The sequence below is a fragment of the Trachemys scripta genome, chromosome 1, assembly GCF_013100865.1.
Source record: "Trachemys scripta elegans isolate TJP31775 chromosome 1, CAS_Tse_1.0, whole genome shotgun sequence".
NCBI classification, from domain to species: domain Eukaryota; kingdom Metazoa; phylum Chordata; order Testudines; family Emydidae; genus Trachemys; species Trachemys scripta.
In genome coordinates, this window is record NC_048298.1 from 102,309,012 (window position 1) to 102,334,993 (window position 25,982).

The 25,982-nt window shown below is 42.1% G+C and overlaps 1 protein-coding gene across 2 annotated transcripts in view; it reads left to right on the forward strand.

Annotated features, from left to right (window-relative positions):
• Positions 1–25,982, forward strand: part of DGKI (diacylglycerol kinase iota) — a 247,631-nt gene that overhangs the window by 62,928 nt on the left and 158,721 nt on the right. For both annotated transcript variants that reach the window (XM_034779724.1, XM_034779732.1), the window contains 6 exons: positions 1,304–1,399; positions 4,225–4,299; positions 13,726–13,782; positions 16,894–16,959; positions 22,769–22,840; positions 23,487–23,603. In XM_034779724.1, coding sequence (XP_034635615.1) covers positions 1,304–1,399; positions 4,225–4,299; positions 13,726–13,782; positions 16,894–16,959; positions 22,769–22,840; positions 23,487–23,603 — 483 coding nt within the window. The remainder of the gene's footprint in view (positions 1–1,303; positions 1,400–4,224; positions 4,300–13,725; positions 13,783–16,893; positions 16,960–22,768; positions 22,841–23,486; positions 23,604–25,982) is intronic.

The window sequence follows — 25,982 nt, forward strand, 5'->3', positions numbered from 1 at the left end:
GTAATATCACATTAGGATGGAAACTGGAATCTTTCTGTAGCCAGATTTGCTCAGGCTGAGATTTTGTCCGATTTCATGAAGTAAGGAGGGCGGGGCTTGATAAATAGATGTGGGCTTCTCAGGAAAGCTCAGTAAGTGTTCTGGGTGATTCATTCATGGAAAACAGTTGATTGTAGTCCTCTTTATAACAGCCTTTAACAGATATGAAGACTGTTACCAGTCTTCTTTTCTCAAAACTGGGTATGTTGGTCTTGAGAAATGAAAACTAAGGTGGTGGTGGGGACGGGGGAGGAACCAGATAAGTCTTCAAAAATGTTCAGGACTGTTACAAAGAGGATGTTGATCACTTGCTCTCAGTGTCCACTAAGGGTAGATAATGGTCTTCATCTGCAGCAAGGGAAATGTAGGTTAGATATTAGGAAAAGCTAACTATAAGGATAGTTAAATACTGGAATAGACTTCCAAAGGAGGTTGTGGAATCCCCATCACTGGAAGTTTTTAAGAACAGGTTAGACAAACAGGGATGGTTTAGGTTTATTCGGTTCTGCCTCAGCAGAGGAGGCTGGATTAGATGACCTCTTGAGGTCCCTTCCAGCCCTACATGTCTACAATTCTATGATTCACTTCTCCGGGAATCATGGCTGGATCACCAATACACCAGCTTGATTTTGAGAGCATTAACCAGCAGGAGGTGGCATTCTTTAGATGTAAACCCAAGGTCCTTACTTCTGGCCATTAACATTCCAATGGCATTTTTCATGAGAGTGGTGGTATGTACTCAGGTAGAAATGATTTGTTCAGAGCTCCTATCTAAATACCCCTGTAGTTACATTGGATATGGTAGTTTCCACTTCCTGGTCTGGTTCTTTAGTCTGCAATCAATACAATCAATAACATTGTCTTTTACTTCTTTTATGTTAATTTTTATTTTAAATATAGTGGTAAATTTCATTCTGATGAAAGTGAGGAACTGATAGTACTGCTTAACCTAGGCATAGTGTGGGTAGGTGCTAGGCAAAGTTCCTCCAAACAGCTCTGTCAATAAATATCGGTCCTGACCAACGGCACCCCTATCATTCTACAACAGGCTTCTTGTGAGAGGGATGGCCAATTATGAAACACAGTGTGATGGTTTTGTGTTGTGAAAAAGTATCTGACTGGTTCTAGGATGAGACCACTAAACTTGTGGCTTAGATCACAAGCGATGATGAGTTAATCATCGTTGTTTTTAATTTAAGCTAGCATTCAAATTCTTTAACATACTGTACTCACCTCAGCCAATTTAACAATCATCTCTTCTCAGGAGAATGCAGTGAATGGAGAGCATCTGTGGCTGGAGACCAATGTCTCTGGGGACCTGTGTTACCTGGGGGAGGACAGTTGCCAAGTCAAATTTGCAGTGAGTATAAGAGTTTCAGACTTCCATATCTGTTTGTAGGGCAATGAATCCAGTTTTGGTTTAAGAGACTACTTCAGAAGCTTGAGAACTTGCATTTCCTAGTGTGACGGATGGTGCCTTGCCATAGCAGATAGATAGAAAGAAAGAATCAAAACTATTGGTCAAATTCTTTATTTAAACAAAATTTTAAAAACCTCTCAAAATTGTACTATTTCTACTAATAGTATGAAATCTGAGGTGTTTACTGAGTCCTAATTTGGGCAAGCTCCCAGTGATGTCAGTAGAAGTTTGCCTGAATGAGAACTGAGCTTAAGACCCCAGAGAATTTTGCCTGTTTCAAGTAGTATAGACCCTTAAAAGTATACTGTGCCTAATTCACTACTGTGTTATTACAGTTTGATGAGGGGACATCTCCACTGAAATCAGTGCTGTTACCCTGGAATAAAACTGCAGTAACGTGGTGAATCAGGACCATTTTGGAAATGCTGGTGGCAGTGGTGGATTAGCCACTGGGCCAACGGGACCCATGCCCAGGGGCCCTGGCCAATTCGGGGCCTCTGGAAAAATGGATGACCCCATGCCCCAACCTGCTCCGCCCACCCACCTGGTGCTCCTGCCAGGGAGCTGGGTTGGAGCACAGGGGTTTGCCCCGCTTTGCCCAATGCTCCGGCTGGGAGCCCTCATGCCCCAACCCTTCTCCCCCTGGCAAGAGTGCAATGCGGGCGGAGCGGGGCAAGCCCCCCTACCCTGACCCCACTCCCTGGCATGAGTGCTGGGTGGATGGTGCTGGGCAAGCCCCCGTACCCTGACCCCGCTCCCCAGCAGGAGCACCAGGGGGAGAAGAGGGGGACTGCAGGTGGAAGGGGTGGGGAGGGACCCCCACTTGCTCTGGCCTAGGGCCCCGCCCCCACAAACCCTAGTCCACCTTTGGCTGGTGGGAATCTTAGTTGATTGAAGGCTTTTCCAGCCAACAGGCCCACAGATGTGGAGTCATATGTGAGAACTGACAATTTTTAATTGCCTGGCCTTTTCTTGACTGAAATTCTTTTTTGTTTTAAGGTTTTGTGGGTTGTGGGGAATCTAGTAGTGTAACACAAAGTAGCACTTGTGCTGCTTTCTGGTATGGGTATGTGAACTGTAGATGGGCAGAATCTAGTTAACTCTAATTATGTTTTTGCTTATCTTGATCATTTAAATGGCTAATGGTTTTCCAATTTGAATCTTTTTAGAGATGCTACATCTTTCTGTGGCTGCACTGGCCTTTCTGTTACTTTGCTTTTTACATATAAAATATTTTTAGATCAGATATCTTTTTTTAATGGAAAAGTGGTATGAAATAATTAATCTATAATTGCATTTATGGGAAAATGCATAGAAATTTTAATAAACATAAGGCCTTAGCAGGATATGAACTCTCACCCTTTGGAGCTGACACTTTGATAAATAGTACATGGGATGGAAAAGACTCAGTCTGATTTATCCACCAGTCTTTCCTTACTAATGCTTGGAATCAGTACTGCAAGCACCAACATTCAAAAATTATGAGTCCAATGCTCAAAATCATGAGATTGGTTTACAAATCATGATGCTTTTAAAAAAAATGTTTGGTTCTTTTTATTTTCCTTCTGGTCTTTAAGCTGTTAAGGTACGTGTGTTCCATGTTTTCAAGCTTTTCTCTGCAATCATGAGGACTAAGAAACTTACTTTTTATGAAAAGCTGAGATTCTTATGCTATATCATAATTCTATCAGCTGGCGTTTTAAGAAAAACACCAAAAATTGAGAGACTTACGAAGAAAAATCATGATTTGACAATACTGCAAATTTACTAGTGTTATGTGAGCTACAAGAGGGCTGTTGCTTCCAAAATCTAGCTAATAACATATTGAAAATTATAAAGAAAACATTAATTACAAGCTCTCAATGACTATGATAAAAATGACTGCAAGTTGCAAGCAAATCAGCCTTAATTTATTGTGTTGATCATGTTTCTGTCTTTCAATCATAAATGTTTCTGTAAAAATGTCTTTTGCGAGACTCATTAGAATGATTAAGTATGTGTAAGAACAAGAAAGAATTAAGTTTATGGTAAAGGCTTTCTGTGCTTAATGGACATCTAGTGTTCACTTTAATAGGAATTTGACCAGTAGTATTCTATGAAAATTGCAGTAAAAAACCTATTAACAGAAGATGATTTCTTTTGTACAGAATTGTAAAGCCACTTTAAATAACTTAATAGAGAATTTATGTTCCTGATATAACATTTTATAGGTTGGTTAACAAAATTCTGCAGGACGATTATCATTCTCTAATAAATCACACAGGATTTTTCTGCAAGGCATTGGTCAGAGAGATGCCCCATCAAATTCAGTGCTTCATATGAACAGTAGAGGAGGAACTTTTTCCCCAGTTTGGCTTGAGTCATTACTGAAACTCTCAGTAAAGTGTGTGTTTCCTTGTCTCTTCACTAGCTATGCCCTTTTCCATTTCAGACTGTTCCTGATAAGGAAGTCGTATTCAAAATGTCATCAGTAACTTTATTTACTATATTAAAAATCCCTTTAGTTCTTGTTTTCCATCCACATGCCCATGCCATATGTCCCATGTTCCACCTTATTACCCTGTTTATACCTTTATTCTTGGCTATTCAGCTACAAGCCATTTTTCAACATAAAGCTCAATCAGATTTTGAAGATAATCCAGAAGACCTGTTGGATAAGATGAGGGAAAGAGAAGCTGTCTGGCTTCTGATAAATGATTTTGTTTCTGTAAATGATTTCCCCTCATTCCATACACTCTCACCCACATTGTTCTTAAATGCTGTAGAAATCGGCTCTCCGACGAAAGTGTGCTGCCTGCAAGATTGTGGTCCACAATGCATGCATGGAACAGTTAGAGAAGGTAAGAGGACACCACCTGCTGGAATATTGAATGTACAGTACACATTTTTAAATCCATAACTGAGTATTATCCTGAAAATCCCATGAGCTTAATTTCTGGTACTGTATGTCAAATACATTACAATGCTTTCATAATATCATAGATAGAGCTGGTTGGAATTTTTCAAATGGAATTTTTTCTATAGGAAAAGCTGTTTTTAAGACACAAAATGCAAAAATTGACTTTTACGATTATTTTTGTTTTTGTTAAATGTTTTGCAATGTTTTAATTAAAATATTACCAGTTTTAGCTGGAATTGTTACCTAAATAATTATCTAAATTGGCTTATAGTAAATGGAAAAATTTCAATAATGTTTCAAAAATGCTTTTGATATGCATTTTTTTAATCAAAATTTTTGAAAAATTTCCAAAACAGGTCTATTTTGAACCATGTGAAACAGAAACAACTTTGAAAGTATGATTTTTTTTATACTGATTTTCTTAAGCATATTGTTAACCTGCTCTAGTTATAGGGGAAGATGATGTAGACTAAAAATGAAAGATAGACAATGCCCTGCTTCCTATCCCATACATACTTGCCAGTCACTGAATTCCACAACTACAACAGCATCACTCAATTTATGGCACTTGCCATTGTTAAAAGGAATCCGAGATCAACAACCTCTATAAATATTTTAATAGGGTTCCCTAGATTCTCACTGCTCCTAAACTTTCGGAATTTAGCACTTTGAGTTACAACTGGAAATATTTTGTAAATCTTTCCTTGCCTTGGTAAATAATTTATTTTGATATCTATCCCGCTTACAACTGCCTTTAAAGAAACCTCAACAAACCTTCAAAATCCAATAATATATTGATCATATAATGCAGTTCTCTATCAATGCTCCTTCATCTGGTAATACATATATTCCTGATTATAAATTAACAGTTACAGGATGAATTTTTCCCAATAGGATTCATGGGGGAAAATCCTGGTGCCACTGAAGTCAATGGGAATCTTGCCATTAACTTGAATGGGGTCAGAATTTTACCCCATGTGTTTGACACTGATTCTTGCACAGAAGTGGGTAATACGTCAAAGATTTGCAGGGCAGCCCTTTAGAAAAGGCTTTTAGTTTTCCCTGATTTGGATGAGTTTTGCAAAACGTCATTAAATACAAATTTGTTGGGGTTCTTTTTTCAGTGAGTTTTAGTACATTCCAGTTAACGCAGCAGAAGGTAAAATAAGACGAAATCGCATTGATCCATTATTCTTGACCGGTTTTACCAAAAGTGATGATAATTTCTTACATCTCTACTAGTTTATGGTGTCCCAAGTAATAAGAGAAAGTGCACACTCAGATGAAGGCCATTGAGTTGAATGTTAGTTTGTTTCTACTAGTCTAGAGAGTATGAAATTTGTCCCAATGCAGAGGCTATCCCAAGATCTGCACATCTCTTCAATCCCATTTTATGGGATGTTAGTGGTGCTTGTTCCTCTGTCCTGGGGTCAATTTTAACTAAAATAATTAGAATTTAGGTGACTTTTTCCATCCTGTCAAAGTTCAATGGTGAAACAAGGACGCAAGACTTCAGATGAACAGCATTGGAAGGGAATTAGTTAAATAAGTCAACTGGACTGAAGAACTCAAGGACTTAAATGTACAAGAAGCTTAAAATTTCTTCAAATTAGTTTTACAAAAACTATCTGAAATTTGCATCCGGAGAAAGGGGGGAAAAAACTTGTATGGATGGACTCCAAACCCAGCTGGATGAATAACCACTTCAAAAAGGTTGTTAGGCATAAGCAGAGAGCCTATATGGAATGGAAAAAGGGGCTGATCAGCAAAGAAAGCTACGTTGTGGAGGTTAGAAAATGCAGGAATAAAGTGAGAATTACTAAAAGTCAGGCTGACTTAGCTCTTGCCAAAAAAATTAAATAATAGGTAAAAAGAGAGTAAGGAAGCATGAGGTTCGGGTGCTATTCAGAGGAATAGGAAGGAGATTAAAGATAATCTAGATATGGCCCAAAAACTAAATGAATACTTTCCCTCAGATTTCAGTAACAATGGTAATATGGAACATGCGCATGAATACACTGTGAGTGATAGAAATGAGTATATAGAAATGGAAATTGCCACATCAGAGGTGGAAGAAAAACTTAAATCTCAAATTTTGGGGATCAGATAATTCCATCCCAGAATACTGAAAGAACCAGCACATGATTGCTAGTCCAGTAACAAGGATTAATACCTGTGTCTATTCATGGATAGTACCATATGACTAGATAATAGCTGACATCATACCTATATTTAAGAAAGGGTAAAAATGTGATCCGAACAATTACAGACCTGTTAGTCTGACCTCAGTAAAATGCCAGGCTTTAGAGCAAATTGTGAAGAAAAGAATAATTTAAATTCATGGAGGTAAAGGGAAAGTAATGCAGTGTGGGTTTATCAAAGGTAGATCATGCTGCAGTAACCTGATTTCCTTCTTTGAGAAAAGAACTGATTTTTTTTGATAAGGGAAGTGCAGTAGATCTAATGTTTTTGGACTTCAGTAAAGCATTTGACATGGTAACACATGGGAAATTATTAGTCAAATTAGGGAAGATGGAGATCAGTACAAACATTGTAAAGTGACTAAGGAATTGGTTAAAGGGGAGAAGTGCAAGGGATTGTGCTGAAAGGTGACTTATCAGACTGCAGAGAATTCTTCAAGGGTTAGTCTTGGGACTATTCTTAGTCAATATTTGTATTAATGACCTCGGCACCAAAAGGAAGGAGCGCGCTAATTAAATTTGCTGATGATATGAAGTTGGGAGGCATAGTCAACGCAGAGGAGGACTGGAATTTTACACAGGAAAATCTGGATGGCCTTGAAGGCTGGAGTGACTGAAATGGGATGAAATTCAGTAGTACACAGTGCAAGGTCATATAGTTAGGGTCTAATAATCAGAATTTCTGATACAAGCTGTTGGCTCAGTTTGGAAATGACTGAGGAGGAAAGAGACCTGGGTGTGTGGGTCAATCACAGGATGAGTATGAGCCACCAATATGGTGCGGCTCTGAAAGGCAAATGCAATCCTAGGATGTATTAGGTGAGGCATTTCCAGTAGAGATAGAGAAGTATTAATGCCCTTGTACCAGGCATTCGTAAGACTTCATTTGGAATTCTATGTACAATTCCAGTCACCTGTATTCAAGAAAGATGGATTTAAACTGGAAGAGGTGGAGAGAAGAGCTATTAGGGGGGATGTAGGTTCTATCTTAGGAGAGCAGACTGGAAGATCTTGGTTTGTTTAGTCTTGTAAAAAGAAGGCTGAGAGGGGATATGATTGCTCTCTTTAAATATATTATGGGGGTAAATACCAAAGAGGGTGAAGAGCTATTTAAGCTAAAGGACAATGTTGGCAGAAGAACAAATGAGTATAAACTGGCCATGAACAAATTAAAGGTGGAAATTAGAAAAAGGTTTCCAACCATCAGAGGAAGAAGGATCTGGAACAGCCTTCCAATAGGAATTGTGGTGGCAAACAATGTAATTAGTTTAGAGAGAGATCTGGACAAATTTATGAGTGCCATTGTACAATGGGGTTGCTTGTGATATGGGAGGAGGGCTTAATAGCCCTGGGGCTCACTCTGGTTTTGTGCCTAAAGCTCATGCTTCAGGGTTTCAGTTGGCCACTGACAAAGGTCAGGAAGGAATCCCTTCCTCCCCCATTGTATTCTGGGAGTTTTTTAATCTTCTTCCTCTGAAGCATCAGAGATGGCTACAGGTGGAGATGGGACATTGGATAGGGTGTTGAGTTGGTATCAAGCAGTCTCTCCTTCATGAGCATGGCTGGATGGTTCTTGCTTACATGTGCTGGGTCTAACTGATCACCATATATGGGGTCAGGAAGAAATTTTCCTCCAGATCAGGTTGGCAGTGACTTTGGGGGGGTCTGGGGGTTTGCCTTCCTCTGCTGCATGTGGGTGTGGGATACTTGTTAAGATTATCTGGGTATATCTCACTTAATCATTTCCCTGTCATTGTAGGGACCTTAAGCACTGGTGCACCTCGATCCCTCCTAATATTTGACTGGAACATAACAGTCTAGTCTCCTGTGGGTCTCATTTACTTTGGTCCCATTTCCATTGCTGGTTTTAGTGGGCAGGTGCTGGGTGGTGGTAGCAGCCTGTGATATACAGGAGGTCAGACTAGATGATCTAGTGGTCCCTTCTGGCTTTAAACTCTATGATGCTGTTTCCTGTTCCAACATAAGGACATAAGAATGGCCATACTGGGTCAGACCAATGATCCATCTAGCCCAGTATCCTGTCTTCCAACAATGGCCAATGCCAGGGAATGAATAGAACAGGCAGTCATTGAGTGATCCATTCCCTGTTGTCCACTCCCAGCTTCTGGCAATCAAACTAGGGCAGTGGTCTCCAACCTTTTTAAGCACAAGATCACTTTTTGAATTTAAGTGCAACCCAGGATCTATCTCAAAGAAAATGTAGAAATAACAGTAATCTCACAAACCCAAACACCCTTGCCCCACCCCTTCTCCGAGGCCCTGCCCCTTCCCGACTCCTTCTCCAAGGCCCTGCCCCATTCACTTCCTCCCTCCCTCCCTCTGTTATTCACTCTCTCCCACCCTCACTCACTTTCACCGGGCTGGGACAGGGGGTTGGGGTGTGGGAGGGGGTGCGGGCTCTGGGCTGGGGCTGAGGGTTTTGGAGTATGGGAGGGGCTCAGGGCTGAGCCTGGGGCAGGGGAGTTGGGTGCAGGAGGGGGTTCAGGGTGCGGGTTCTGGGAGGAAGTTTGGGTGCAGGAGGGGGCTCAGGGCTGGGAAAGGAGGTTGGGGTGCAGGAAGGGATGCGGGGTGCTGGCTCTGGGAGGGGTCTCAGGGTTTGGGCAATGGGTTGGGGTGCAGGGTGCAGGCTCTGGAAAGGGGCTGGGGCAGTGGGTTGGGGTGCAGGAGGAGGTACAGGGTGCAGGCTCTGGGACAGATTGGGGTATGGGAGGGAGCTCAGGACTGGGAGTCGGGGTGCAGGAGGAGATGTGGGGTGTGGGCTCTGGGAGGGAGTTGGATGCAGGGGGGGGCCTGGACTGAGGCAGGGGGTTGGGAACAGGAAGAGGTTCAGGGCTGGGGCAGTGGGTTGGGGTGCCAGAGTGGTTTGGGGTGCAGGCTCCAGCTGGGCACTGCTTACCTCAGGCGGTTCTGGGGGGTGGCGCAGTGGGGCTAAGGCAGGCTCCCTGCCTGCCCTGGCATGTTTGGCAGCGGCTTCTGGGGCAGGAGGGGCAGGTGGCTCTGTGCGCTCCTCCCATCCACAGGCACCACCCCTGCTGCTTCCATTGTCCACAGTTCCCATTCCCAATGGGAGCTGCAAGGGCGGTGCCCACAGGCGAGGACAGTACGCGAGAACCCTGCACCCGCAAGGGGCTGCAAGAATGTGCTGGCTGCTTCCTGGAGCAGCGCGGGACCAGAGCAGGCAGGAAGCCTGCCTTAGCCCCGCTGTGCCACCGAACTGTTAGTGGCCGATCTCCTAGTTTGGCTGCAGGAGGGTTGGCAACCCTAGACTGAAACTGAGATCAACTGTCCGAAGCTCCATGATCAACCAGTCAATCGCAATCTACCGGTTGGGGACCGAATGGCTAGGGAGCAGTTCTGCAGAAAAGGACCTAGGGGTTACAGTGGACAAGAAGCTGGATATGAGTCAACAGTGTGCCCTTGTTGTCAAGAAGGCTAACGGCATTTTGGGCTGTATAAGTAGGGGCATTGCCTGGAGATCGAGGGACGTGATCATTCCCCTCTATTCGACACTGGTGAGGCCTCATCTGGAGTCCTGTGTCCAGTTTTGGGCCCCACACTACAAGAAGGATGTGTGAAAATTGGAAAGAGTCCAGCAGAGGGCAACAAAAATTATTAGGGAGCTGGAGCACATGACTTATGAGGAGAGGCTGAGGGAACTTGGATTGTTTAGTCTGCAGAAGAGAAGAATGAGGGGGGATTTGATAGCTGCTTTCAACTACCTGAAAGGGGGTTCCAAAGAGGATGGATCTAGACTGTTCTCAGTGGTACCTGATGATAGAACAAGGAGTAATGGTCTCAAGTTGCAGTGGGAGAGGTTTAGGTTGGATATTAGGAAAAACTTTTTCACTAGGAGAGTGGTGAAGCACTGGAATGGGTTATTTAGGGAGGTGGTGGAATCTCCTTCCTTAGGCCTGGTCTACACTGGGTGGGAGGAGGAATCGATCTAAGATCTATTCTAAGAGAATAACGTAGCTGAAGTCGACATATCTTAGATCGACTTAAATTGACTTACTTCGCGTCCTCGTGGCACGGGATTGACGGCCGCCACTCCCCCATCGACTCCGCTTCCGCCTCTCGCTACCGATCCGGTGGGTAGTGTAGACATATCCTTAGAGGTGTTTAAGGTCAGGCTTGACAAAGCCCTGGCTGGGATGATTTAGTTGAGGATTGGTCCTGCTTTGAGCAGGGAGTTGGAGTAGATGACAACCTGAGGTTCCTTCCAACCCTGATAGTCTATGATTCTATGTAGGTGATTTGCAGAATGTGTATGTAAAATTTTTACACTGTAGCATTTTGCCTCCTGTAAGACCAGGCATTAAGAATTACAATTTTGTGTTGCTACTACTGACACATTTTGAAATAAGCTGGGATTATAAGGAGCTCTCATTTTGCTACAGGAAATTTGACTCTTCTTTTTATGTGGCGATGCAAACCTGAGGTCCATTGGTAACTTCAGTTTAAATGCATCATTTCTTTTTCCACCTCTCCCATCATCCTCTCCCTTTTATTCTCTCTCAGTATTCCCCCCATTACTTCTTTATTCTCTCTGCATCTCCTTTTCTCCCACTTCTTCCCTTTTCCTTCCCCACAACCATTTGGTTCAACCATTTGGTTCATCCTTTCTTTTTGTTTCCAATCTATTTAATATTTTCAGTTTTCTGAAAGCGCCTCTTGGCCTGTACTCTACTCTGCCCTCAGAAACAGGGAATGTAGCTGATCCTTTTTGAGGCACTGCTAGTCTGGCCAGGATTTGTGGGTGGGTAAGTGGGAATGGCTTGATGAAGAGGTGGAAAAATCTATTTACTCATTCAGGGTGAGTCCCAACATTTCTGATGTGAATGGTCTGCAGAATCTAAGTTTTCATTTAAGCACTCCTAGCTATCTTCGAGACACCACTGACTTTCTGAGGAAACTACAATCCTTTGGTGATCTTCCAGAAAACACCATCCTGGTCACTATGGATGTAGAAGCCCTCTACGCCAACATTCCACACAAAGATGGACTACAAGCTGTCAGGAACAGTATCCCTGATAATGTCACAGCAAACCTGGTGACTGAACTTTGTGACATTGTTCTCACCCACAACTATTTCACATTGGGGACAATGTATACCTTCAAGTCAGCGGCACTGCTATGGTGTACCCGCATGGCCTGACAGTATGCCAACTTTTTTATGGCTGACTTAGAACAACGCTTCCTCAGCTCTCGTCCCCTAATGCCCCTACTCTACTTGCGCTACACTGATGACATTTTCATCACCTGGACCCATAGAAAAGAAACCCTTGAGGAATTCCACCATGTTTTCAACAATTTTCATCCCACCATCAACCTCAGCCTGGACCAGTCCACACAGGAGATCCACTTTCTGAACACTACAGTGCTAATAAGCGATGGTCACATAAACACCACCCTATACCGGAAACCTACTGACTGCTATACTTACCTACATGCCTCCAGCTTTCATCCAGACCACACCACACGATCCATTGTCTACAGCCAAACTCTAAGATACAACCGCATTTGCTCCATCCCCTCAGACAGAGACAAACACCTACAAGATCTCTCTCAAGTATTTTTACAACTACAATACCCACCTGCTGAAGTGAAGAAACAGATTGACAGAGCCAGAAGAGTACCCAGAAGTCACCTACTACAGGACAGACCCAACAAAGAAAGTAACAGAATGCCACTAGCCATCACCTTCAGCCCCCAACTAAAACCTCTCCAGTGCATCATCAAGGATCTACAACCTATCCTGAAGGACAATCCCTCACTCTCACAGATCTTGGGAGACAGGCCAGTCCTCGCTTACAGACAGCCCTCAAACCTGAAGCAAATACTCACCAGCAACCACACACTACACAACAAAAACACTAACCCAGGAACCTATCCTTGCAACAAAGCCCGTTGCCAATTCTGTCCACATATCTATTCAGGGGACACCATCATAGGACCTAATCACATCAGCCACACTATCAGAGGTTCGTTCATCTGCACATCTACCAATGTGATATATGCCATCATGTGCCAGCAGTGCCCCTCTGCCATGTACATTGGCCAAACCGGACAGTTTCTACGCAAAAGAATAAATGGACACAAATCAGACGTCAAGAATTATAACATTCAAAAACCAGTCGGAGAACACTTCAACCTTCCTACTCATTTGATTACAGACCTCAAAGTCGCAATACTCCAACAAAAAAACTTCAAAAACAGACTCCAATGAGAAACTGCAGAATTGGAATTAATTTGCAAACTTGACACCATTAAATTAGGCTTGAATAAAAACTGGGTGTGGATGGGTCATTACACAAAGTAAAACCTATTTCCCCATGCTAATATTCCCCCTACTGTTACTCACACCTTCTTGTCAACTGTTGGAAATGGGCCATCCTGATTATCACTTCAAACGTTTTTTTTCTCCTACTGAGAATAGCCCATCTTAACTGATTACTCTCTTTATAGTTAGTATGGCAACACCCATTTTTTCATGTCCTCTGTGTATATATATCTTCCTACTGTATTCTCCACTGCATGCATCTGATGAAGTGCGTTTTAGCCCACAAAAGCTTATGCTCAAATACATTTGTTAGTCTCTAAGGTGCCACAAGTACTCCTCGTTCTTTTTATTTAAAAAGGAATAAACCTGGGATTTTCATAGAGCCCTGAAGGAGTTTGATGCCCAGCTTCCATTGACTTTAAAACCCCCAGCTTAAGCCCAGCCTCTGGTTGCAAAGGTAACCTTGCTCATGAAAAGCAAGGTTAAACTGATGCAGTGCTGCCTTTTAAGAGAGGGAGGGCAAGGAAAGAAGAGACGCTGAACAGACAGCCACAACATGGTGAAGAAAAGACTGTTTAGAGACATGGGGAGACAAGACGTGGATTGTTTGGGCAGGTGCACGCAGACACATGCTCTTTAACATCAAGGTGAATCTCTTTGTTGGGGCACTGGATTTTTAGTTGAGCTAGTATGTTTTGGAAAAAGGGATTTTGCAGAGCTGGTCTAATACAATATAGGGGAACAGTTCTCACTCATTATATTACCATACACATTGTCAACATTTACAGCCACCTCTGATTTCTGTTTACATTCCTATACAATATTGATTTTTTTTCCTATTTGTTTGCTTTGCTTTTAATGGCAGATTAATTTCCGGTGCAAACCAACTTTCCGAGAGGGGGGCTCCAGATCTCCAAGAGAAGTAAGTAATTTATGACTAACCATTGCTCCCATCTATGATTTGTGGAGTAGGAACAGTGCTTTTAGACTCACTGGAGCCTTAGAAAGAGAACTGGCCCCTTTGGGACACATTCTCTTCTTCACAATGAATATAAAAGGAATTCTAGACAAATAGCCACATTAGTTACATCAACAACATCAATTTATTTTCTTTCCATATTCCCTCATCCGCTCTCTTTTTTTTTTTTCCTCCCCAATCATCCTTTTTTTCATATTTTCTTACTCAGGGCCGGCTCCAGCTTTTTTGCCCCAAGCGGCGAAAAAAAAAGAAGAAAAAAAAAGATAAAGCCGTGATCGGCGGCACTCCGGCGGCAGCTCTACTGCGCTGCTTCATTCTTCGGTGGCAATTCGGCGGCCAGTCCTTCCCTCCAAGAGGGACTGAGGGACCTGCTGCCAAATTGCCGCCGAAGACCCGGACGTGCCGCCCCTTTCCAGTGGCTGCCCCAAGCACCTGTTTCTGCCCTGGTGCCTGGAGCCAGCCCTGCTCTTACTTATATTTCATATTCTTCCTTTCTTATTTCCTGTCTTTCAACCAGACTTTCTGATTTTACTATCGCTGCATCTCTCCATTATTTCTTTCCTTTCTTTCACCCTCTTTCCCCTCACTTTGCCAATAGTGTTTTCAGTGTTTCAAGTCTCTTGTTAGCTTACAGAATTAAAAATGACAAAACCTCAAGAAATGCAAAAGTTAATTCCAACTGCAGTCTGAATTTGGCCACATTACAGATGCTGCATGTTTTACAGTATTTAAGCATGTATTTAATGACATAAACCCTAAGGAATATATTTAAGAAGAATAAACAGGCACAGAAAAAAGCACATGTGCAGCAAAGTAGAGTCATTATAGTTGTTGAAACTTATTTCCTGTCTTCATGTCAGGCTTTCACATTTTATTTCCTAGATGTTTAGATTTTTTTTTAAATAAAGAAAAGGAAGGAAAAAAGTTGAGCTGTTTTGCTTGTGTAATATCCCAGCTTCATTGATAAGCCAGATAGTATTAGTTGTTAAAAGGAAGTCTGAGAGTTCAGGAAAAGATTTTAAAGTGTAGGGTAGAGGGTACGGTATAAATTATGGGCTAGACTGAGAGTTTATTCTTAATCCATAGCAAGGGACAGTGCCTAGTTGTGCTGTCCCAGGAGCAGATCTGGTGACTCTTAGGAAGGGTTGGCAGGATTTTATTTTTATTTTTTTAATTATTTTGACCTTTAATATTGATGTTTATTTTTAAGTGTCTTTTTATTTTTATGTACTTAAATGTTCACAGTTGCACAAAATCATGGATTTTCAGCATTTTTTATTTTTATCAATTTAAATTTTCATAGTTGGGGAAATTATGGGGGCATCAGACGGTAATTATTTAATAACAATGAATGTCGAGATTCAAAAAGTTAAAGCTTTATAACTGTTAAAGCACAAATTGTCGACATCATGTGTCAAAATGTGCGAAACGACGAACAGCTTTAAATCAAACTGCAATAAGATCTCAGGCAGCATATTTCTTTGCCTATGTCGATTACTATCGATGGAAGTATTTTTCGTCGGTTTGTGTGTGTACAGTGCAATCCATGTTTATCAACACTGACCAATAAAAATTGAAACCTTCCAAGCCTGCTCTGAGGCTACATCTACACTTGGTGCTAGGGGTGCGATCTGCAGCTTGCACAGACGTACGCTGGCTCTCCCTGAGCGAGTATGCCCTCAGTACAAACCCTCCCGGACCCCCTTGGGTACACACTCAAGATGGTTACTGTGCTGCCACTTGCTGCTGCCCATGCTATTGTGGCTACACTACAATTTTTAGAATGCTAACTTGGGGAGAGCTAGCATAAATATGTCTCTGCTAGCTGGGAGTCACACCCTTCCAAGTGTAGATGTAGCCAAGTGCAAGCCTGCTGGGGAGCATGGGTACATACACTGGTTGCTAGCCCATCTACACCACTATTGTTACCCCTGTTAACTACATTAGAGCTAGCATGGGTATGCCTACTCAGGCTAAAGTCATCCCTTCACTTGCAGTGTAGACAGGGCCGGCGCTTCCACTAGGTGACCCTAGGTGGTTGCCTAGGGCGACAGGAATTGGGGGTTGGCATTTTGCCGCCTTTGGTGGAAATTTGGTGGCGCAGGGTCCTTTCGCTCCGGGTCTTCGGCGGCAATTCTGCGTTGGGTCCTTCACTCGCTCTGGGACCTGCCCCCGAAGACACGGAGCGGAAGGACCCCCGCCGCCGAATGCTCAGAGGAAGAGTGCTGCCGCCTAGGGCAGCAAAAACCCTGGCGCCGTTCCTGAGTGTAGATATAATCTTAGAGTTACAAGCATGTCTCTGGCTCTTCCCTTTCTCCAAGGGGAAGAAAACTGCTACTAGTCTGTACCAGATGCAGATTACATCCCCTTCCACATTAGCTCAGCTCTGCTGGCTGGTGTATTGAGGGGAAAAAGTCAAGGCAACATGCATGGAAAGGGAGGTAGCAGCCCTGCAGATACTGCTCTCCTTCCCTCCGTGCTGTGATCCATGTGTGGGTAGCCCATGTCGGGGAGTAAAGGAACGCCTTACACCCCCTTGTTCCCCTGTGTGGACCTGTAGGACAACCTATGTTCTTGCCTTATAAGACCAAACCCAGCTCCCACTGAACTCATTGATGAACTTCTCCTCCCATTGACTTCAATGAGGAGTAGAAGTGGGCCCTATGCCATAGGTAAACATAGTGTTTTAAGGACACTTCTTCTCCCTGGGATGATATTATAATTGTCTTTGCTGGACTGTACTCTGTTCTTTTTGTATGAGAGTAGCAGGGTGGGTTTCTGTCCAGATTCCAATTTGGGTAATGAATGCTGTCTACCTAGATTCCTCCTGCACTTTCAGTTGTGTACGGTGTTTTCATTTTCCAATATAAACTGTTGGGTAGTACTGCTGCTTAATGGCTGCCATGTTTTGCTCCAAAAGTAACTGCAGTTCAGTCATGGCTGAAGTGATTCTTGTGTATATATATGGCTGGAAAGTGATCAGGAATGAAAGGTGCTCTGTAAAGATAGGATGCTGTCATTTATTAATGTTTTCATTTTTTCCCTTTCCTGCAGAACTTTGTCCGACATCACTGGGTGCATAGGCGGAGGCAGGAAGGAAAGTGTAAGCAGTGTGGAAAGGTAAGTGGTATATGTACATCATAATGATTACGCCAGGATTTTCTAAACACTGATAGATTCAATTCAGCAGGTAGCTCTTCCCAACCATTTAATTATTCTATTCCAGCCCTCTCTTGAGCAGGGAATGATGATCATGCCAAATGGGATGGTGGGTTTCTGATGTGCACAAATGGGGACCAAAATAGTTACAGCAAATTCATTTTACTTGTGACCCGATCCCAGATCTCCAGAAGTGAAATGCCTAGGGCACTATAGTCCAGCAACATTCCTTCATCCCTGACACGTAATTGTTCTCAGTGTGTTAGACTGAATTTGTCAATGAATCCTCTGCTGTACAGACTCTGAAAACCCATTTCCAAAGGCTATAGAAAAGATAAGAGAAAACTTGGCTCCCTATAGGACCTTTTCTCCCATATCTTCCAGTCCTCCAAGCATCTAAGAGGTGGTGAAATTAATTTACATGTAATCATAACTTCCTTTCTCCAGAACTAGGTTATGCTACTGTCTCTCTCTTCTCTTCCTTCTGAAATCTCTCTTTTCTCAGGTTCAGCAGTTAATTATTGTGTGGACAAAGGGCAGAGCCCATGTCTTGTCAGGTTCTCCGTGGTATGTATTTTTTAGCCAGAACCAGAAAATCAGATGTAACAAACTGGCCCTGGATACTGAGCTAAGGTACTAGCTGCAGTAAGATGCAGTATCCTCTTCATGGCAGATGGCATGTAAGCACCAGCCATGAGAGGCTTAATGCAGCATTCTTATGCTGACATGACACATGATGACATTGGAGCCATGTTTTACTGTGCCTTTGCCATTCTGGGAATTGCTTTGTATCTCCAGTGCTGGTGTCAAAGGGATTCATTATGCTTGTAGAACAGTCAGTGCATATTGTACCAGAACCAACACTTGACATATTCATGGTATCTACATGACCAGTCCGGACTGGAATTGACAAAAGACATGGCTCCCCTGAGGTTGAGGTCAGTAGAAGTGCAAAGAGAATAACACCTTAATACACACAGAGTTAAAGTTTGAGTGCATATGTTCTGGTAGAGCTCTCTGTCCAGAAACCAGGAAGGGTAAAAGAAAACACAAACAAGAAAAATGCCTTTGTATTTTAATGGCAAAGTGACCTCCTCTATAACCAAATATTTGCTTATTTTGTGCTCTAATACTTTTTGTGCCTCTGCCTTTAAAACCATCCTTTAACTTCCCCTATCATGCAAGATAAAGGAGACAGTCATTGAAATGAAATGGAAGTACATTTAGAGCAATAAAATAATGTATTTTTCATGAAGTGCTTAATCATCCTGTGGATCTCATTATTGTAGGAGGTCATCAGTCAAATCCCATGGCTTGAATTAGATAGTGAAAATATTGTAATGAACATTAATAATACTTACTGTTATGCAAGATAAAGATTTAGGGGCAATCGCATCTCATATTTCTTGTCATAAGCCTGTGATCAGGAATGAATTTCCCCATACATCATTTGCTTAGTGTGTTAGTTTATTTTTTTGCCTTACTTCTTTCTGAAGCATCATTGGCCACTGCTGGGAGGTGGGGTAGAGGGATAGGTTTCTGGATTATATGGACCGATGGTCTGATACAGGATAGTGTATCGTGAGATTTTTCCTGAGGTTTCTTATGAAGGAACCCACCCTATCAGTGCCAGTGCTGGCCCACTGGGAGCCCTAAGCAGGAATATGCCCCCCGCCCCGCAACACATACTAATAGGGGGCTCCCTTCAGTTGCTTGGGGCCTGAAGTAATTGCTTAGTCTGCTTATGTCAAGTGCAAGCTCTGCACTCTATAGATCAATTGGAGAACAGAAATCAGAGGTGATTAACTGATGGTCTATAGCTCCTTTATATATGGGAAGCTGCTAATATGACTTTGACTCCAATTATTTGGACAGGTTGTGATCCCAATGCAATCTGGGGATCCAGGAGCTCTCTTCCTCCAAATATATTTCCTCCAGCCTGCACCGATGTGATTTATTTTCACAAGAAGAACTCACAACATATAGTTTTACATGCTACACCTGAAAGGGATGAATCAGGCATTAATGGAACAACCCCATTTCAAATATGGAGTTAGTGCTCCATACCTGTGTTTCTCAAACCACACAATGTATTTCTTGTGGGATAATTCTACCTCTTTCAGGAGCGAATGGAGGCAAACCAACCCAAGAACAGCAAAGAAAAAGTGAACTCTAGTTTTCTATGTTACTCAGAGGGGAGGCAGGAAGAAGCCGGGGGCAATGGCCAGCAAGCTGATCTTGAGTGGAAACTTGAGTGGGAAACTCCAATATTTTAATCCCACTGTTTTCACCAACTCCCACTGTGGCCTTGGATAAATCACTTTACTGCATCAATTTCCCTATATATAAATTCAGGTTCTTAATATTTACTAACGTACCTGACAGGAGGAGAGATTAGCTTATATTTGTAAAGCAATTTGAGGAAGAATAGTGCTATTTTACTTCTAAGTAATCATTATTATATTTTTATTGCTGGGTCATTTTCACTATTAACTCTATAAGAAATCAAATAGCCTACAGAATAAATGAAAAAAAAAAAAAGATTCACCCAGAAACAAAGCAAGCTGTTCAATTTAAAAAAATACCACTTACGGCCCTTGGAACAAAATGTACCAGATTTTGTTTTTTCTTAGTTGCATGTTTGGGAGACAAGTATTTCCACCCAGTTGGAAAAAACTGTTTCTATCCACCAGGAACCAAAATATTTTTTTCAAAGGAGGGAGGAATTAGATTTATGAGAAACTCAGGCCTGGTCTACACTAGAAAATTAAATCAGCTTAACTACATCATTCTGGAGTGTGAAAAATCCACATCCCTGAGTGGTGTAGTTAAGATGACCTAACCCCCAGTGTAGACAGCGTTATGTCAATGTAAGAATTCTTCTGTCCAAATAGTTACTGCCTCTCAGGGATGTGGATTACATATGCCAATGTCAGAACCGTAGCATCTACACTGAAGTGCTACGGTGGCACAGCTGCAACGCTGTAACTGTATCGCTGTAGAGTTTTAAGTGTAGACAAGCCCTTAGTTAGCAATCAATCTGCCCAGTGTCAGTCCTCAGTCTCTAACTGTCCTCAGTCCTCAGTCACTCCTGTCAGACATACTATAGATCTGAGACTGGATTTTTGGGCCCACATAAAATGATGTACTAGGTTTGCCCAATCAGGAGGCAGTCTGGCTATTTGTGCTTGTGAAGTCAATGGGCCTATTTCATAGACAGGATTGGTGGGTGAAGCCCACCAGCACAGTGAAAAGCCTGCCCCTTCAGTTGAGAGAGGGGCCCCTAAGCCCTGAAATCAACAGATTGTAGGGGACTAAAAATGAAAAAAACAAAACAAAACAGGTATAGGTGTGGAGGTCCCAAGGTGTGATGCCTCAGGAGACTGAATTTGATCCAGGGGCTCTGGCATGGGACATATTGTACAGCCTAAGCTAAGTATTGGACAGACAGCTGCAACATGCACCTTCTCACATTGGCCAGGCAGAGAGAGAATTCCATTCTTCAGAGTGCTGATTGTGGTCTCCTAAACCACATCTTGCGGGGACAAACTAGATACGTTTGGGCCCTTCACTTGGATAAGTGAAGGGCCCAAATTTGGATAATCCAGTTTGGATTATTTTTGTTTATTGTTTTAATTCTCTTTCTTCATGGCACTGACCAATAATATCTGCCTGCTCGTCTGCACCTGCCTGCCCTCCTCCTTCCCCCCACAGAAGCTATGATAAAAGGCATGCTGATTACTGAAGCAGGGGAGCAGATGTTCCCTGGCACTGTTACTAAATCAAATTTTAATAACTATTCAAACAACTCCATTTTGGACCTGGACACTGGATGTCAGCTAGGGGATTCAAGTAAAGCTTAGCTTATCTGCTTAGTTTATCAAAAAGAAGATTGAGAGGTGACGTGATTACAGTGGATAAGTCATTGACCCTCATGGGGAGAAGATACCAGATAGTAAAAGACTCTTTAACCTATCAAAGAAAGGCATAACAAGAGCCAAGGGAGGCAAGAAGTTAAAGTCAGACAAATTCAAATTAGGAATAAAACTCAATTTTTTTTAACAATGAATGTGGTTAACTATTGGAACAAATGATGAAGGGAAATGATGGATTCTCCATCTCTTGAATTCTTCAAATTGACACTTGATGCCTTTCTGGAAAATATATACTTTAGTCAATCAGAAGTTATGGAGCTCAATACAGGGGTAGCTCGGTGAAGTTTCACAGCTTATATTATACATGCTATCATATTTGATGATTTAATGGTCCCTTCTGGCCTTAAAGCATAGAGCTGGTTGGGAATTTTCCATTGGAATGATTTTCAGATGAAAAAATGCAGTTTCTGCTAAATTGAAATTTTCCATGGCAAAATCTCAGTTTTGTGAAAAAAAAAATTGATTTTCCGATGGAAAAATTTGAACAAAATATTTTGTTTTGACTTGATTTGACTCAAATTGGACTATTGTGTTTTGTGGAGATGATCTGAAACATTTTTTGAATCAGTTCAGTATAGGGTGACCAGACACCAAGTGTGAAAAATCGGGACGGGGGTTGGGGGTAAAAGACGGCTATATAAGACAAAGCCCCAAATATCGGGACTGTCCCTATAAAATCAGGACATCTGGTCACCCTATAAATATTAAGCTGCATTTCCCTATCAGCACATTGCTGATGGTAGTCATAGTTGAGGCCCTTGTTCCCATACTATTGGAGGATTACATTTCCCATACTCCATGTGGATTTTCCTCTTCCCAGACTCTGTGTGATATATCATGGGAGTCACATGATTCTGGGTGCATCAAGGGAGAGGTTGTCTAGCCAGAGAGCCTGGCCCATAAGGAAGAGTGGGGGCATCAGCCTCATGAACTACAACTCCCACAAGACAATGTGCCACAATCGAAAAATTCAATTTAAAGTTGAAATGACTCAAAGCAAAGCGTTTTGGGTCATTTCAACAAACTGAAATGAAACATTTTGATTTTGGGAATGCTGAAATGCTTTGATCGAAAATATCTAAATTTAAAGGTTTTGAAATTTACGTTCTCTTAACAAAAATTGAAATTGTAATTTTAAATCCAGATATGAGACAATACAAATGTTGAAATGTTGGTATTTCCTGCAGGATAGAAATTCTAAATTTCACACAGTTCTATTCAAATCTATGAAAATAGTTTTTCTCTTTTTACTAATTCTTTTTTTTTTTTTTTTGCTACAAAGTTGTGGGGGATGGGGGAGGGAAGACGACTAATTTGGGACGTGTGTCCAACACCTCTGTTTTTAGGGTATTATAATTTAATATTACATATATTAAATGAAAGGAGTCACTTCAAATTTTCCATAAAATGTTATCTGTCCCCAGGTAGAATCTTCTAACTTTGAGGTTGATAAGATGTTTGTTATAGATTTTATCGTGGAGGCCAAAATTGGTTTTATAATGGAAACTCAGTAACAACCTTAACTATGGCACTCCATAATAGTAGGGAGCTAAATAACAATGGTGGATTTAACCTGTTGGGTGTTTATGAACTGTGTATGTCATGATATTCTGTTGATTGCAGTAATGTGCAACAGTTCAGAGCCCCCAGGGACCTTAGTCCATTCATAGGACAGCCAAGAGATGTGAAAGACTGTATATGACCGCCCTGAACTGATCTAGCTCAGTCATGTGACAAAAGTTAAAGGTGCTAAACTTTCTCATGTGATGGGAAGTATGTGGATGTGATGGAAAGCAGCTTAACCCTTCCTCTCCTATCTCTTCCTGCCATCCCAGGGATTTCAGCAAAAATTCTCCTTCCACAGTAAAGAGATTGTGGCCATCAGTTGTTCCTGGTGCAAGCAGGCGGTAAGTGGCTAGAACGGAGGTTGGGAGGTGGGGCTGTGTAAATGCTGGGGGTAGTTTTGCCCACACAGGAACATCATGTTTGACTTCATTTATCCTGGTCGTTTTATGTGCTCATTTATTAGGGAGGAAAGAGCCCCCTAGAATCTCCTTATTTGTACCCTTTCTATTTCTTTTCCCCAAGGATGCTACACCTGGGTAGTCTGTTCTTCTGGTAGAGGAGAGCTGAATGTAGCTCCTTCCTTTTGGAGTATAACAAGACCACTCCTGGGGTAACAAGAGGGTTCGCTCTCAAGCACTCCATTGCTGCTACTGGTTCAGAGAAAAAGGGATTCCCATTTTGTATAATATTGCCTGTTTAGAATTTGGTCTTACTACTGTTATGTGTATGTAAGCAGGGGTGTCTTTTGGGGGTAGGGGACACGTTTGACAAAGGATGAGAAAATGGGGAGGTGGGATTTTTTGGTTAATGTTCCTAAGACTCTCTTGGTCCAGAGGACTGGGAAAAGAAGTTGAGCTGGGTATATTCCTCAGTGCCTCACACATCTCTCCCTGTTTCTTCTGTCCCTACCATGCCTTTCTCTCTCCCTCTTTCTCCTTTTTTTGCACTCTGTCCACCTCACTGATGGCTCTGCTCTCCCTTCGCTAGTTTCACAACAAAGTCACCTGCTTCATGTTACATCACATCGAGGAGCCGTGTTCCCTGGGGGCTCATGCTGCTGTCATTGTGCCTCCCACCTGGATCATTAAGGTGAAGAAAGCTCAGGTAACTGCATGCTGATGTCTGTTTCTGATGCTGTTTGGCAGCTCAGGGTGAGCCTGGCTTCTGCTCCTGGTTACTCCTCCACAAAAGCATGTTTGTTTGCCCTGTCCATGCCCCTCACACCCAGCTACACCCATGATGATTATGAACCTCTATCTCACTCTTTCATCTACCCCTCCGGAAGGATTCTTTCATTGTCTCGTTTGGGGCAATAAGTGATCAACCTGATTTTGGCACTAAGCAATCCAGTTCATTCTTCTTATTGCAAGTTCATCTAACGGACTGCAAGAATCCTCTATGTTTTAGGTACTCAAGCATGTTTCATTAAGTAGAGCTGGGCAAATACAGGAAAAAAAGCTTTCCACAAATATTTGGTTGAATTGAAACATGAATTGGCCATGGCTGTGCTCAGTTCCCTTTTCCATTCACTTTCCATGGATGTTTGGACGATCATGTTTTACTCACATGAATGCTTGCTGAACATTATGCTCAAATGCTTGCAGATAATGAGTTTTCAGCTTGTCAGCGTTTGCACCAGATTTGGTATATCTTAGATGGGATAAGACATTGCTCAACACAGCAGGGGAAAAAGGGTTTCCAGAGCCCCTTTCCAGAGAAGGTGCTGACTGCATTCTTCACGACTAGGGTCACCCAAGCAAATGGAGCTACTTTGCATGTGGGGGGTGAGGAGGTGGGGTGGGGGTGGTGGTCGATAATTCAGAACAGTAAATGCAATGTACTTGGTGTAATTTATCCCCAGACTCCTATTCAGAGTGAATGCACAACACTGGTCTATGATGCAAAGGACACAGCCATTTTTATTGATAATACCCAGTTTAACTTAAATTATTGGGATAGACCAGAAAAGGGACATGGGAAATAACTGATGGAATAGTTAGTTCTCTTGCCAGCCCCATGTGTTTTGTTCCCCAGAACCTACCAGGTATCCTACTTAGGGTGTCCCCTTTCCACAATAAGTGAGACTTGATTCTGTGCTACATGGCATACAACCTGTGCATGGGATAGCCAACTACCCAGGCTCCCCGCAGTGGCGCTATGCTGTTTTGATGCCTGTGTTGCTTCTCCGTAGCCCCATGACCTATGTCACAAAATTTGCTGCAACAAAAATGCCAAGCCACCAGTCCTCAGATTACTGAATCTTATCTTAATCTAGTGATCTAGAGACCTTTGACAGGCTGCTTGAAGGAAGAACCACCGGAATAGATGCTCTCTTGTGGTGGAAACCTCTCAAAGGGCTGAATGCTAATGGCAGAGTGTGATCAGGACCCCCTTGGAATGTAAAAAACAAACAAACCCTAAACCCACCAAGGAAACCCAAATAATGGTGAGAAAAGCCAACCCTAGTAGGAATTTATAGATTCATAGATTCCAAGGCCAGAAGGGACCACTGGCATCATCTAGCCTGATCTCCTGTATAATGTAAACCGGAGAACTTCTCTGAAGTAACTACTCTTTGAACTAGAGCGTATCTTTTAGAAAATCATCCAATCTTGATTTTAAATTTGGCAGTGATAGAGAATCACCACAACCCTTGGTAAATTATTCCAATGGTTAATTACACTCACTGTTAACTATTTATGCCTTATTTCCAATCTGAATTTCTCTAGCTTCAGTTATAAGACATATTTTTCAGTCCTTTAAACATTCTCGTGCCTCTGCTCTGAACCCTCTCAAATTTATCAATGTCCTTTTTGAATTGTGGACATTAGAACAAAGTTTTTAATTTTCAGTTTTTCAGTGAAAAGTCAAAATTTTCCACTGAAACTGCCCCCACCACTGGTTCTGACCAGCTCTAACTTGTGAATGACTTGACCCATCTACACAGTCTGGATTTCTGATAGTATCAGACGTTCACAGCAATCAATCCATGGAGAAAATAAATAAAAACTCATAAATAAATTAGAGGAAATTTAATGAATGAATAAATACATGGAAACAGAAATCTGTTTGTAGATGTTCCATGACCTGAAATAAATATGTCTAGTAACATTTTTACTATAAATTATTTGCTCAGCTCCACTTATTAACAACTCAGACTGGTCACACATAAGTCCTGGACTGGATTTTCTATTAATTTAAAATGGATTCTAGCAATGTCCCTTACAGTACTTCCTTTTGGTGGTTGTTTCTGAGCAAACAAGAGAGCTTCATGAAGAGACTCTTCACCTAGTTTTACTTTCTGTTTTTATTGTTTTTCCATGATCATTATATGGACCATGGGTTACCACCTTTCTAATACTCTATTTGAATAAAGAACAGGCCCCCCTCTCGCTCCCAGCAGTGTCTTGGTGATGCAACATCCCGATGTAGTTGCATAAGATCAATCTGCCTTAGGTGACCTGCTGCCTGTACTAAAATGGG